Genomic DNA, 16,242 nt, shown 5'->3' on the forward strand with positions numbered 1-16,242 from the left:
AACAATATATAACACAAATACAGCCAAAGGCACAATTGCATAGTTGGGATTACCAAATAATCTAATAGCATATCACACAAAACAGATACCAAGTGTCTCATGTGGAATAAATCAAAAACAGATAATAGAAGACAAAATGGAATTCCAGACTGGATGCACCACCATAACATGACATGACATAGGCCCAAATACACAATTAGTGAATAGATACACTCGTGATGGAAATATGGAAATATAACACCTAAAGCTTGAAATTCATGGTTTAAAATTACACATAGTTACCCAAAGAGTGAGGCAGGAATAGCAACCATGGATCAGATCTGGGCGGCCCGCATTAGATGTATAGTCAGAGCCGCCAGTAAGGCCTACTAGTCAGTTGGCCCAAGTGGTCCATGGCAACAATATCAGTGTAATAATCAAATGCCCATCCCCAGTGGAAGACTGGGTGTCACTATGATAGTAGGGGCAAAAGCTTTTAAGGTCCCAATAGGTATAGGGAAGAAAAAAAAACTTGTCCACACACAGGGACAATGACTTGACAAATGTATCCAACACCAATGGTTGAATTCCAATGGAAGCGACTTTTGACATCCACCACTGTCTGATATAAAGAAATTCCAAAAAGTTCTTCTAAGTCTTCTGATCCTTGGAGGGCAGGACATACATTAGTGGGCACACAGATACCATCAGGTCAGCACAAAATGTGTAACAAGAGGACAAAACAAGAGATAAAACCAATTAAAAACATGTAGATAATAATTATAAACCAAAGTCTGAACTGAGTTATTGATTTACTGAGCAGGACTGATGCTTACTATAAAAAGTATGTAGCTGTTAATCTCATTTAGGCCATGTGGTACCATAGTTCGCAGTTTGAAAATCCAACGCGTCTCGCGTTGCCCCAACACCTTGGGCCAATTACCTTGTCGCGGTCCAATTGGTACATGGTATATCCCTCGGAAACAAAGAAGTGAGGCATCACAATTGAGTTTGAAATGTTGCGGAAGGGTTTTCCATCTTGTCAAATCTGGTTTGTCCATCGCCTGTTGTATATCACCTACATGCTCCCTGATGCGTCTTTTAAATTCCCGCGTCATCATCCCTATATAGATCAAATCACAGGGACAAGTGGCAGCATAAATCACCCCTTTTGTGTTGCAAGTAATGGGACATCTGATGGTATAGGTCCTAGATCTGGACGAATCATAGAATTCACTAGTTCTCTCTATGTTGCAACATGCAACACGTTCCTCTCAAGCAGAGTTACCCAACTTGGGACCTCTAGTTCCAAACATAGGTGTCCCGCTGTTGGGCGTATAGAAGCTATGTACCAATAAGTCCTTAAGATTTTTGGCCCGACGATAGGTGACTGCTGGCCTCGGGGGCAATGTTTTTCTTAAGTTGGTGTCAATGAGGAGGATTTACCAATGCTGTTGCATAACATCTACAACCTGAGCATTATTAGATGTATAGTCAGAAACACACCTCATCTGTTCTGTCGTCTGTCCCCTTGATTTACTCGAATGTAATAGAGAAGTTCGATCTTCATTCTTGACTCTGATACGTACTCGTCTGATACTGTTGCTGTAACCTCTCTCCTGGAATCTTTTTCTTAAATCAGCTGCCTGTGTCTCAAATTTCTCTTCGGTAGAACATAGGCGTTTTTCTCTCAGAAATTGTCCAAAGGGGATATTCCTAATAAGATGTTTGGGATCTGCTGATGCTGCATGCAATACTGTACTGGCAGATGTGCTCTTCCGGAAGAGATTAGTCTGAACATAACCGTCTTCATCAATCATGATCTGGATATCTAAAAAATCATTAATAGAACAGCTAGTTCCGTATGTAAGTCGAATGTTAAGATCATTAGCATTCAGACTGTCCATGAATTCCTTCAACTCCACTGGAGTGCCCTGCCATCATCTATATATCTTCCCTACGATATCACCCTGTCCAGATGTGGGATGTTGGCAGACGAAAAGTGGGATCGTTATGCGATCATTTTCTAGTGTTCCTAATGTATGCAATGTTGCAGCCACGAGCACGAGTGTGAAGCCCCAAGTACAAATATATTTTTTATAAGTGAATGGAAAAAGTCTTCCTTCTTTGATTTTTTGATAAAGAATAGAAGGGGGAATTACGAAGACATGTATCAGGTCTTGGAATCGGGGCAACTTAGTGGACAAAGATGAAATGTATACACAGTAGTTTAGAGTTTAGTTATGTCTTGGAAAATATTTAAAAAAGAATGAGGGGTTGTGGGCACTCTAGATACTGTTCCACTTTGGTGCAATTCACTTTTTGTAGAGGAATTGAAAATTATAGATATAAAAACCTTGGGTCTTATGGGAGAAATTAAAGATAGAAGGGGAATAGGTGTAGGATCATGGTTTGACTATATTAGGATGAAAAGTATCTTACAACGATTGAAAAGGGATTAGTAATTTGTCCCCCACCTAAGTTTTTGAGGAGATTGATGGATGGTAGGATAACTAAAAAGATTTTGGCTCATATTTATTAGTGTCACGATGCCGGCTGGCAGGTAGTGGATCCTCTGTGCCAGAGAGGGATAGCGAGGACCGTGCTAGTGGACCGGTTCTAAGACACTACTGGTTTTCACCAGAGCCCGCCGCAAAGCGGGATGGTCTTGCTGCGGCGGTAGTGACCAGGTCGTATCCACTAGCAACGGCTCACCTCTCTGGCTGCTGAAGATACTGAAGATAGGCGAGGTACAAGGGAGTAGGCAGAAGCAAAGTCGGACGTAGCAGAAGGTCGGGGGCAGGCGGCAAGGTTCGTAGTCAGGGGAGATAGCAAAGTTCTGGTACACAGGGTATAAACACACAAAAACGCTTTCACTAGGCTCTAGGGCAACAAGATCCGGCAAGGGAGTGCAAGGGAGGAGACTAGATATAAGGAGGGAACAGGTGGGAACCAATTAAGCTAATTGGGCCAGGCACCAATCATTGGTGCACTGGCCCTTTAAGTCTCAGGGAGCTGGCGCGCGCGCGCCCTAGAGAGCGGAGCCGCGCGCGCCAGCACATGACCGCAGGAGACGGGAACGGGTAAGTGACCTGGGATGCGATTCGCGAGCGGGCGCGTCCCGCTGTGCGAATCGCATCCCCAACGGCCATGAGAGAGCAGCGCTCCCGGTCAGCGGGACTGACCGGGGAGCTGCAGGGAAAGAGACGCCGTGAGCGCTCCGGGGAGGAGCGGGGACCCGGAGCGCTAGGCGTAACAGTACCCCCCCCCTTAGGTCTCCCCTTCTCTTTATCGGGTAACTGCCTCCCCTGGGATGAGGACACCGGGAAAGGATGGAGGGATTCCTCAACGGCAGGCAGAACCGCAGGAGTAGGAATGGGGAGAGAGGGCAGAGGGCGGGACCTGGCACGGGGCAGTGTGACACCAGGAGGAGGGCCATGAGGGGACACAGAAGCTTGCCTGATGGAACTGGGAGGGGGGGAGGGGCATTTCCTGTGGCAGGCAGAGTCCTTAATGACCTTAGGGGGACCAGATACAGGAGGAACCACAGAGTTACGGCAAGGGTTACTGGGAACCGGTTTTAGACAGTTCTTGGAACAAGAGGACCCCCAACTCTTGATCTCCCCAGTGGACCAATCCAGGGTTGGGGAATGAAGTTGAAGCCAGGGAAGTCCAAGGAGAATTTCCGAGGTGCAATTGGGGAGGACCAAAAGTTCAATCCTCTCGTGGTGAGATCCGATGCTCATAAGAAGGGGCTCCGTGCGGAAACGTATGGTACAGTCCAACCTGGCTCCGTTGACCGCGGAGATGCGGAGTGGCTTGACAAGACGGGTCACCGGAATATGGAATTTATTCACAAAGGACTCCCGAATAAAATTTCCAGAAGCTCCAGAGTCCAGACAGGCCACGGCTGAGAGGGGAGAGCTGGCTGAAGTGGAAATCCGAACAGGTACCGTGAGACGTGGAGAAGCCGACTTGGCATCAAGAGACGCCACACCCACGAGAGCTGAGTGTGAGCGTGCGTTTCCCAGACGTGGAGGACGGATTGGGCAATCCACCAGAAAATGTTCAGTACTGGCACAGTACAAACAAAGATTCTCTTCCTTACGGCGATTCCTCTCTTCCAGGGTCAGGCGAGACCGATCCACTTGCATGGCCTCCTCGGCGGGAGGCCTAGGCGCAGATTGCAGTGGAGACTGTGGGAGAGGTGGCCAGAGATCTAAGTCTTTTTCCTGGCGGAGCTCTTGATGCCTCTCAGAAAAACGCATGTCAATGCGAGTGGCTAGATGAATGAGTTCATGCAGGCTAGCAGGAGTCTCTCGTGCGGCCAGAACATCTTTAATGTTGCTGGATAGGCCTTTTTTAAAGGTCGCGCAGAGAGCCTCATTATTCCAGGAAAGTTCAGAAGCAAGAGTACGGAATTGTATGGCGTACTCGCCAACGGAGGAATTACCCTGGACCAGGTTCAGCAGGGCAGTCTCAGCAGAAGAGGCTCGGGCAGGTTCCTCAAAGACACTTCGAATTTCCGAGAAGAAGGAGTGTACAGAGGCAGTGACGGGGTCATCACGGTCCCAGAGCGGTGTGGCCCATGACAGGGCTTTTCCAGACAGAAGGCTGACTACGAAAGCCACCTTAGACCTTTCAGTAGGAAACTGATCCGACATCATCTCCAGATGCAGGGAACATTGGGAAAGAAAGCCACGGCAAAACTTAGAGTCCCCATTAAATTTGTCCGGCAAAGACAGGCGGAGGCTAGGAGTGGCCACTCGCTGCGGAAGAGGTGCAGGAGCTGGCGGAGGAGATGGTTGCTGCTGCTGTAGCTGAGACTGAATCTGCTGTAGCTGCGACTGGAGTTGCTGAGTCATGGTGGTCAAGTACGACAGCTGGTGATCTTGTTGGGCAATCTGTCGGGCTTGCTGGGCGACCAGTGTGGGGAGGTCGGCGACAACAGGCAGGGGAACTTCAGCGGGATCCATGGCCGGATCTACTGTCACGATGCCGGCTGGCAGGTAGTGGATCCTCTGTGCCAGAGAGGGATAGCGAGGACCGTGCTAGTGGACCGGTTCTAAGACACTACTGGTTTTCACCAGAGCCCGCCGCAAAGCGGGATGGTCTTGCTGCGGCGGTAGTGACCAGGTCGTATCCACTAGCAACGGCTCACCTCTCTGGCTGCTGAAGATACTGAAGATAGGCGAGGTACAAGGGAGTAGGCAGAAGCAAAGTCGGACGTAGCAGAAGGTCGGGGGCAGGCGGCAAGGTTCGTAGTCAGGGGAGATAGCAAAGTTCTGGTACACAGGGTATAAACACACAAAAACGCTTTCACTAGGCTCTAGGGCAACAAGATCCGGCAAGGGAGTGCAAGGGAGGAGACTAGATATAAGGAGGGAACAGGTGGGAACCAATTAAGCTAATTGGGCCAGGCACCAATCATTGGTGCACTGGCCCTTTAAGTCTCAGGGAGCTGGCGCGCGCGCGCCCTAGAGAGCGGAGCCGCGCGCGCCAGCACATGACCGCAGGAGACGGGAACGGGTAAGTGACCTGGGATGCGATTCGCGAGCGGGCGCGTCCCGCTGTGCGAATCGCATCCCCAACGGCCATGAGAGAGCAGCGCTCCCGGTCAGCGGGACTGACCGGGGAGCTGCAGGGAAAGAGACGCCGTGAGCGCTCCGGGGAGGAGCGGGGACCCGGAGCGCTAGGCGTAACAATTAGGCTATTAAGCACTTAATGACCCTGGGCGTACCTGTACGCCCCTGGAAATTCCGGTCCCCGCCGCTCACTGGGCGGGGACCAGACTGGGAAGCCTGCTGAAATCATTCAGCGATCTGCGGCTATTCTGGGTCATACGCATCTCCGGTGACCCAGAAAATACAGAAAATATCCCTTCAGGGGGATCGGAGGTGTCCAAGACACCCCTGATCCCCCTGAAAGGATAGGAGTGAGGTGGCAGGGGTGCCACCCTTCCTATCCCTGTTATTGGTCGGTCAGAAGCGACCGACCAATAGCAGACCTGAGCCGGGGAGGTTAAAGTTCGATTCCGCGCTCTGCCCACCCACTGTAGTCCGGGCAGAGCATGGGAATCGGTGGTCACTTACCGACGGCGAGCGGTGATGATGTGAGGCTCCCTGGTGCGGCAGTTCTACGGTAGTCTGTGAGTTGTTGCCTAACAACATCCGTAGGGCTACAGTTGGAGACCACTATACAATGGTCTCTAAACTGTAGCCCTCCAGATGTTGCAAAACTACAACTCCCAGCATGTCCAGACAGCTGTTTGGGCATGCTGGAATTTGTAGTTTTGCAAGATTTAGAGGGGTACAGTTTGGAGATCACTGTGCAGTGGTCTCTAAACTGTGGCCCTCTAAATCTTGCAAAACTACAACTCCCAGCATGCACAAATAGCAAACGGCCGTCTCGGCATGCTGGAAGTTGTTGTTCTGTGCCTCCAGCTGTTGCATAACTACATCTCCCAGCATGCCCCTTGGCGATCAGTTCATGCTGGGAGTTGTATTTTTTCAACAGCCAGAGGCACACTGGATGGAAAATACTGAGTTAGGTAACAGAACCTAACTCAAAGTTTTCCAACCAGTGTGCCTCCAGCTGTTGCAAATGTACAACTCCCATCATGCACGATCTGTCAGTGCATTCTGAGAGTTGTAGTTTTGCAACAGCTGGAGGTTGCCCTCACCCCCCACCCCCCACCCCCACCCAGGGTACATTACAGTGAGTTTCCTGCTTCAAGTTTGAGCTGCGGCAAATTTTCCGCCGCATCGCAAACTCCTAGCGGGAAACTCACTGTAAACGAATGTACCCTTAATACACTACAATATACTACACTAACGCATAATAAAGGGTAAAGCACTACATATATACACCCCACACACTGTCCCCCCTCCTCCCCAATAAAAATGAAAAACGTCTCGTACAGCAGTGTTTCCAAAACGGAGCCTCCACTGACTGTCCAGGCATGCTGGGAGTTTAGCAACAGCTGGAGGCACCCTGTTTGGAAATCACTGGCATGGAATACCCCTATGTCCACCCCTATGCAAATCCCTAATTTAGTTCTCAAATGCACATGGCGCTCTCTCACTTCGGAGCCCTGTCGTATTTCAAGGAAACAGTTAAGGGCCATATATAGGGTATTTCCGTACTCGGGAGCAATTGCGTTACATATTTGGGGGGGGGGGGCTTTTTCTCCTTTTACCCCTTATGGAAAGGAAAAGTTCGGATCTACACCAGCCTGTTAGTTTAAGAAAATAAAAAATGTTACATAGTTGCATAGTAAGTATGGTTGAAAAAAGACATACGTCCATCAAGTCCAACCAGGGAATTGAAGTGAAGGGTGTAAGGGGATAAGGGAAAGGGATGTAGTTTTATAATTCTGCATAAGCATTAATGTTATTTTGTTCCAGGAATGCATCTAACCCTGTTTTAAAGCTGTTAATTGTTCCTGCTGTGACCAGTTCCTGAGGTAGACCGTTCCATAAATTCACAGTCCTCACGGTAATGAAGGCGTGTCGCCCCTTTAGACTAAACCTTTTCTTCTCCAGACAGGGGGAGTGCCCCCTCGTCCTTTGGGGGGTTTAACCTGGAACAGTTTTTCTCCATATTTTTTGTATGGGCCATTTATATACTTATATACGTTTATCATATCCCCCCTTAAACGTCTCTTCTCAAGACTAAACAATTGTAACTCCTTTAATCGCTCCTCATAGCTAAGATGTTCCATGCCCCATATTAGTTTAGTCGCGCGTCTCTGCACCCTTTCCAACTCCGCAGTGTCCCTTTTATGAACAGGCGACCAAAACTGAACAGCATATTCCAGGTGAGGCCGTACCAATGCTTTATAAAGGGGGAGTATTATGTCCCTGTCCCTTGAGTCCATGCCTCTTTTTATACATGACAATATCCTGCCGGCTTTGGAAGCAGCAGCCTGACATTGCATGCTATTCTGTAGTCTGTGATCTACAAGTACACCCAGATCCTTCTCTACCAGTGACTCTGCCAGTTTAATCCCCCCTAAGACATACGATGCATGCATGTTATTAGTACCCAGATGCATAACTTTACATTTATCCACATTGAACCTCATTTGCCAAATGGATGCCCAGACACTTAGTCTATCCAAGTCATCTTGTAACTTATGCACATCCTCTATAGACTGTACCGTGCTACAAAGCTTGGTGTCATCTGCAAAGATAGAAACAGAGCTTTTAATACCATCCTCTATATCATTGATAAATAAATTAAACAACAGCGGGCCCAGTACTGAACCTTGGGGTACACCACTAATTAATGGGGACCAATCAGAGTACGAATCATTGACCACCACTCTCTGGGTACGATCCATGAGCTAGTGTTCAATCCAGTTACAAACTAAAGTTTCCAAGCCCAAAGACCTTAACTTACCTGTCAGACGTCTGTGAGGGACAGTATCAAACGCTTTGGCAAAATCCAGAAACACTATGTCCACAGCTATTCCTCTGTCAAGGCTTCTACTCACCTCTTCATAAAAGCAAACTAGATTGGTTTGACAACTTCTATCCTTAGTAAACCCATGCTGGCTATCACTTATAATGCAATTATCCCCTATGTATTCCTGTATGTAATCCCTTATAAGTCCTTCAAACAATTTACCCACAATGCATGTTAGACTTACCGGTCTATAATTGCCTGGCGAAGACCTAGAGCCCTTCTTGAAGATTGGTACCACATTTGCCTTGCGCCAATCCCTTGGCACAATACCAGACACCAGAGAATCTCTAAATATCATGAACAAGGGTACAGATATTACTGAACTTACCTCTCTAAGAACTCTTGCGTGTAGTCCATCCGGCCCTGGAGATTTGCTTACATTTACTTTACTTAACTTACCTTGTACCATCTCTACATTAAGCCAGTTCAGTACATTACATGATGTGTTACCAGCACTGACCTGGCCAATGTCAGCTCCTTTTTCCATAGTGTATACAGAACTAAAGAACCCATTCAGTAGCTCCGCCTCGATCGCCCGTTTTTTGTATTTATATATCTAAAAAAATATTTTGGATTAGTTTTGCTTTCTTTGGCCACCTGTCTCTCATTTTGAATTTTTGCTGTTTTTATTACATTTTTACAGATTTTATTAAGCTCCTTGTACTGTTTAAATGTTATAGCTGACCCATCAGATTTGAATTTTTTGAAGCCTATTTTTTTGTTGTTTATTGCTCTTTTAACATCATTTGTCAGCCATGTAGGATTTAGTTTTAATCGTTTATATTTGTTCCCCTTTGGTATATATTTAGCTGTATAGTTATTTAGAGTTGATTTAAAGATGTCCCATTTACCTTCTGTATCAGTATTTGAGAACACCTCCCCCCCAGTCTATATCCTGTAGTGCAGATCTCAGCCCAGGGAAATTTGCCTTTTAAAGTTATATGTTTTTGCCTTCCCCGTCTGTTTTTGTTTTCTACATTTTAAGTCAAAAGTAACTATATTGTGGTCGCTATTACCAAGGTTTTCCCGCACAGTTACATTACCAACCAGCTCTGCGTTGTTGGAAATGATCAGATCTAACAAGGCATCACTTCTTGTTGGGTCCTCCACAAACTGGCCCATAAAATTATCCTGAAATAAATTTTGGAATTTTCTCCCCTTAGTAGATTTAGCCAGCCCCCGGCCCCAATCTATATCTGGATAGTTAAAATCTCCCATTATTACCACTGTACCTGCCCGGGCTGCCCTCTCTATTTGTTTATACAGCTGAACTTCTATCTCTTCAGTGATATTAGGGGGTCTGTAGATTACACCAAGTATTATTTTTTCAGTATTTCCCTCCTTTTGTAATTCTACCCACAATGATTCCACATCCTCAGAATCAGCACACACTATGGCATCGTTCACACTGGCTTTCATACCACTTCTTACATACAGACAGACTCCACCACCTTTTCTGTTCATTCTATCCTAGCGAAACAATGTAAACCCCTGCAGATTAACAGCCCAGTCATGCGAGGAGTCCAGTCATGTCTCAGTGACCCCAACTATATCAATATGTTCCTCCAGTATCAAGGCCTCAAGCTCCCCCATTTTATTTGCTAGGCTTCTGGCATTTGTGAACATACACTTTACATTTCCATTAAGTTTTACACATATAGTCTCACTAATGGGATTTTCAGAGTTATTGGGGTTAATGTTATTTTTTGAGTTATAAGGGCTAATTGTACTATTTAAGTTATTGGGGCTAATGGGATTTTTTGCGTTATTGGGTCTAACGTTGTTATTTAAGTTATTGGGGCTAATGGGATTTTTTGAGTTAATGGGGCTTATTGTAGTTATTGAGTTATTGGGGCTAATGGAATTTTTTGAATTATTGGGTTACAATTTTTCGGGCTACATTTATTTTTACGGCTGGTTTGTAACCCATGGATCTCCTTATCCACTGCTCTTAACCTCCCCCCACAGGACTCCTCTCCACCCACCATTATGTCCTGACCCCTCTCTAACCTATCCATTCCACTGTCTGCTTTCTTTGCTATATTATCCTCCCCCCACTCACCTAGTTTAAATACTCAGCCACCCCTTCCAGGATTCTCTCCCCCAGCACAGCGGACCCCCTTCCATTCAGGTGCAAATTATCCGTAGAATAGAGTTTGTACCCCAATGAAAAGTCAGCCCAGTGCTCTAAAAACCCAAACCCTTCCCCCTTACACCACAACTTAAGCCATGCATTTAACTCCCTAAGCTCCCGCTGTCTTTCCTGCGATGCGCATGGCACAGGAAGTATTCCAGAGAACACAACCTTAGAGGTCCTTCCCTTCAGCTTGGCACCTAGTTCCTTGTAATTATTCTTCAAGGACCTCCACCTACCATGTATTCTGTCGTTGGTTCCCACATGGAACACGACAGCTGGGTCATCCCCAGCCCCCCCTAGTAATTTGTCCACCCTTTCCACCACATGCCGAACCCTGGCACCAGGGAGATAGCAAACCATTCGGTTGAGGTGGTCTTGGCGACAAATTATTCTATCCGTCTTCCTGATTATAGAATCCCCTACCACAACTAACTGTCTTGGCCTACCTGCGTTACCATTCCCCACACTACTAGTTGAGCTGTTCCCCCGGCTGTTAGGGAGACCAGTATCCACTAGGTTACACTATCATGTTGGCGTTGCCCCATACTTTTCATTTTCACAAGAGGTAAAAGGAAAAAAAAATAATAATTTGTAACGCAATTTCTCCTGAGTACAGAAATACCCCATATGTGGGCGTTAAATGCTCTACGGACGCACAACAAGGCTCAGGAGTGAAAGCGCACTATGTACATTTGAGGCCTGAATTGGTGATTTGCACAGGGGTGGATGATTTTACAGCGGTTCTGAGATAAACGCAAAAATTTTAAGACCCACTACAATGCTCAGAAGAGAAGGCCACGTGGTTCCAGAACAACGCACCTCCCCCCCCACATGTGACCCCATTTTGGAAACTACACCGCTCACAGAATTTAACAAGGGGTGCAGTGAGCATTTACACCCCAAAGGTGTCTGACAGATTTTTGGAACAGTGGTCCGTGAAAATGGGTCCTTGAAAATGAAAATGTTTTTTTTTTTATTTGCACAGCCCACTGTTCCAAAGATCTGTCAAACGCCAGTGGGTGTAAATGCTCACTGCACCTCTTATTAAATTCTGTGAGGGGTGTTGTTTCTAAAATGGCATCAGATGTGGGGGTCCACTTTTCTGCCACCACGATGGCTGTGTAAACGCACATGGCCCTCGACTTCCATTACAAATTCTCTCTCCAAAAACGTAATGGCGCTCCTTCTCTTCTGAGCATTGTAGTTTGCCCGCAGAGCATTTATATAGCTTAATATCCACTTATGGGGTATTTCCCTACTCAGAATAGATGGGGGTTACAAATTTTGGGGGGCATTTTCTCCTATTACCTCTTGTAAACATGGTAAATTTGGGGGAAAAAAGTGCATTTTAGTGAAAAAAAATGTAATTTACACATCCGACTTTACCAAAAAGTCCTCAAACACCTGTGGGGTGTTAAGGCTCACTGGACCCCTTGTTACGTGCCTTGAGGGGTCTAGCTTCCAAAATAGTATGCCATTTGGTTTTGTTTTTGCTGTTCTGGCACCATAGGGGCTTCCTAAATGTGACATGCCCCCAAAAAACCATTTCAGAAAAACTCACTCTTCAAAATCCCACTTTCACTCATTCCATTCTGAGCTCTCTACTGCGCCTTCCGAACACTTTACATACACATATGAGGTATTTCCTTACTCGAGAGAAATTGGGTTATAAATGTTAGTGTGATTTCTCTCCTTTTAGCCCTTGTAAAAATTCAAAAACTGAGTCGACAAGAACATGCGAGTGTAAAAAATTAAGATTTTGAATTTTCTCCTTCACTTTGCTGCTATTCTTGTGAAACACCTAAAGGGTTAACAAACTTTCTGAATGTCATTTTGAATACTTTGAGGGGTGCAGGTTTTATAATGGGGAAATTTATGGGGTATTTCTAATAGGAAGGCCCCTCAAATCCACTTCAAAACTGAACTGGTCCCTGAAAAATTTTGATTTTGAAAATGTTGTGAAAAATTTGAAAATTGCTGCAGAACTTTGAAGCTCCCTGATGTCTTCCGAAAGTAAAAACATGTCAACTTTATGATGCAAACATAAAGTAGACATATTGTATATGTAAATCAATATAAAATGTATTTTGAATGTCTATTTTCCTTATAAGCAGAGAGCTTTAAAGTTAGAAAAATGCTAAATTTTCAAATTTTTCATGACATTTTGGAATTTTTCACCAAGAAATGATGCAAGTATCGATGTAAATTTGCCACTAACATAAAGTTGAATATGTCATAAAAAAAACTGTCTCTGAATGTCATTTTGAATACTTTGAGGGGTGCAGGTTTTATAATGGGGAAATTTATGGGGTATTTCTAATAGGAAGGCCCCTCAAATCCACTTCAAAACTGAACTGGTCCCTGAAAAATTTTGATTTTGAAAATGTTGTGAAAAATTTGAAAATTGCTGCAGAACTTTGAAGCTCCCTGATGTCTTCCGAAAGTAAAAACATGTCAACTTTATGATGCAAACATAAAGTAGACATATTGTATATGTAAATCAATATAAAATGTATTTTGAATGTCTATTTTCCTTATAAGCAGAGAGCTTTAAAGTTAGAAAAATGCTAAATTTTCAAATTTTTCATGACATTTTGGAATTTTTCACCAAGAAATGATGCAAGTATCGATGTAAATTTGCCACTAACATAAAGTTGAATATGTCATAAAAAAAACAGTCTCTGAATCAGATTCATAAGTAAAAGCAAGTGACAGTGGTCAGATGTGCAAAAAACGCTCTGGTCCTTAAGGTCATAATGGGCTGTGTCCTTAAGGGGTTAAGCAAAAGTGTGTGTTTATTGTTATGAATAATGTATATGTATTAGATATATGAATTATTGATCAAAGTGGGAAATTAGCTGGTAATATATATATATATATAAAATATAGAAAGAGGTTAAATAAATACTGTATTTATCGGCGTATAACACGCACTTTTAAAACTTAAATTTAAGGCAAAAAGTCTGCGTGTTATACGCCAATAAATCTTCTGGTCACTGATTTAAAGCGGCTGCAGCAGCGTCTGCTTGTTAAGTATTAACAGCACGGCCGTGGCCACTTTAAATCAGTGACCAGCGGCGTCTCCTCCCCGCTCTGTCACTTGTTTTCTCCCGCACTATCCACAGGTACTGGTGTGGTGGATAGTGCGGGAGATGCTGATTAAAATGAGCCCTACCTTGCCTGGATCTGTCCGGCCTTTTAATCAGCGTCTCCCGCACAATCCACCAGTACCTGTTCACTTTTCATTTTCCCTCCCTCGCCCCTCCCTCATCATTCCCCCTTTCCCTGCTTTTTATAGTTTTGTTTATTTTCCTTACCTGTCTGCGCTTCGGCAGGTCAGGTCAGGCAGAGGGTCTTGCGGTTTCAGTGAAGCAGATGAGTTACGTCCTATCCCGGCTCCTCTGTGCAGCATCACTCACGTCACTTTTCATTTCCTGTAGTCGCCGCCGAAAAGTGACATCCGTGATGCTGCACAGAGGAGCCGGGATAGGATGTAACTCATCTGCTTCACTGACCCCGCAAGACAGCCGAAGCGCAGACAAGTAAGGAAAGGGGAAGAGTGGTCTTCAACCTGCGGACCTCCAGATGTTGCAAAACTACAACTCCCAGCATACCCGGACAGCAGATGGCGGACGCCCGGGATCATGCACGTGGCACCCCGTTTGTAATCAGTGCCCGTAGCGTGTTTGCTCCGGGTCTGATTATGGTCGACCGCAGGGCCGGCGGGGTGTGACGTCACGCCTCCGCCCCCATGTGACGTCACGCTCCGCCCCTCAATGCAAGCCTACGGGAGGGGGCGTGATAGCTGTCGCGCCCCCTCCCGTAGGCTTGCATTGAGGGGCGGAGCGTGACGCCGGCCCTGCGGTCGACCGTAATCAGACCCGGAGCGAACACGCTTCGGGGACTGATTACAAACGGGGTGCCGCGTCCATGATCCTGGGCATCTCCAGCGGCGGGACTCCCGCGATCAGGCATCTTATCCCCTATCCTTTGAATAGGGGATAAGATGCGTAAGCACCGGAGTACCCCTTTAACCATTAGATATCCTATTTTGCTGGAATGTCCATCATCGACTCAAGATGTTTTATGTAAATAGTAGATAGGTTAGTATATTTCGTATGTAAACTGTCCATTTATAGAAGTATAAATATCTGTAGTATTAAATATAAAACATTGTATTATTTATCTATATTTTTTAAACTGTTGTTTTTTTTTGCAGGGCTACAATCAAATAATAACATACAGCCGACCAGTTTATTTTTGTATTTTCTGTGGCCTTATTCTTCTACTGGATTCTGGAGCCAAACTGACAGCAATTCAACCTACTACAGTTTATGGATTTCACTTATTTACTCCAGATTTTTTTCAAACAATAAGAGATCATATTATTGGTAAGTCTGTTCCATTACAAGATAAATAACATGTTTTTTTTTTTTTTTATAAATAAATATATTTGTTTATAATTATTTGGTTTCAAGCAAGATATGCTACTCCTATTAACCTATTGTTACGCCGAGCGCTCCGGGTCCCCGCTCCTCCCCGGAGCGCTCGCTTCACTCCCTCCGCTGCAGCGCTCCGGTCACGTCCTCTGACCCGGGGCGCTGCGATCCTGCTGCCAGCCGGGATGCGATTCGCGATGCGGGTAGCGCCCGCTCGCGATGCGCACCCCGGCTCCCCTACCTGACTCGCTCCCCGTCTGTTCTGTCCCGGCGCGCGCGGCCCCGCTCCCTAGGGCGCGCGCGCGCCGGGTCTCTGCGATTTAAAGGGCCACTGCGCCGCTGATTGGCGCAGTGGTTCCAATTAGGGTTTTCACCTGTGCACTTCCCTATATTACCTCACTTCCCTTGCACTCCCTTGCCGGATCTTGTTGCCTTAGTGCCAGTGAAAGCGTTCCTTGTGTGTTCCTTGCCTGTGTTTCCAGACCTTCTGCCGTTGCCCCTGACTACGATCCTTGCTGCCTGCCCCGACCTTCTGCTACGTCCGACCTTGCTTCTGCCTACTCCCTTGTACCGCGCCTATCTTCAGCAGCCAGAGAGGTGAGCCGTTGCTAGTGGATACGACCTGGTCACTACCGCCGCAGCAAGACCATCCCGCTTTGCGGCGGGCTCTGGTGAAAACCAGTAGTGGCTTAGAACCGGTCCACTAGCACGGTCCACGCCAATCCCTCTCTGGCACAGAGGGTCCACTACCTGCCAGCCGGCATCGTGACAGTAGATCCGGCCATGGATCCCGCTGAAGTTCCTCTGCCAGTTGTCGCTGACCTCACCACGGTGGTCGCCCAGCAGTCACAACAGATAGCGCAACAAGGCCAACAGCTGTCTCAACTGACCGTTATGCTACAACAGTTGCTACCACAGCTTCAGCAGTCATCTCCTCCGCCAGCTCCTGCACCTCCTCCGCAGCGAGTGGCCGCTCCTGGGATACGCTTATCCTTGCCGGATAAATTTGATGGGGACTCTAAGTTTTGCCGTGGCTTTCTTTCCCAATGTTCCCTGCATCTGGAGATGATGTCGGACCTGTTTCCCACTGAAAGGTCTAAGGTGGCTTTCGTAGTCAGTCTTCTGTCCGGAAAAGCCCTGTCATGGGCCACACCGCTCTGGGACCGCAATGACCCCGTCACTGCCTCTGTACACTCCTTCTTCTCGGAAATCCGAAGT

General features: G+C 46.4%; 1 protein-coding gene across 8 annotated transcripts in view; it reads left to right on the forward strand.

The window, feature by feature from the left end:
- PCNX2 (pecanex 2) overlaps positions 1–16,242 on the forward strand; it is a 357,339-nt gene that overhangs the window by 89,583 nt on the left and 251,514 nt on the right. For all 8 annotated transcript variants that reach the window (XM_056567003.1, XM_056567002.1, XM_056566999.1 and 5 more), the window contains one exon: positions 14,805–14,976. In XM_056567003.1, coding sequence (XP_056422978.1) covers positions 14,805–14,976 — 172 coding nt within the window. The remainder of the gene's footprint in view (positions 1–14,804; positions 14,977–16,242) is intronic.

The sequence above is a fragment of the Hyla sarda genome, chromosome 3, assembly GCF_029499605.1.
Source record: "Hyla sarda isolate aHylSar1 chromosome 3, aHylSar1.hap1, whole genome shotgun sequence".
In the NCBI taxonomy this organism is placed as follows: domain Eukaryota; kingdom Metazoa; phylum Chordata; class Amphibia; order Anura; family Hylidae; genus Hyla; species Hyla sarda.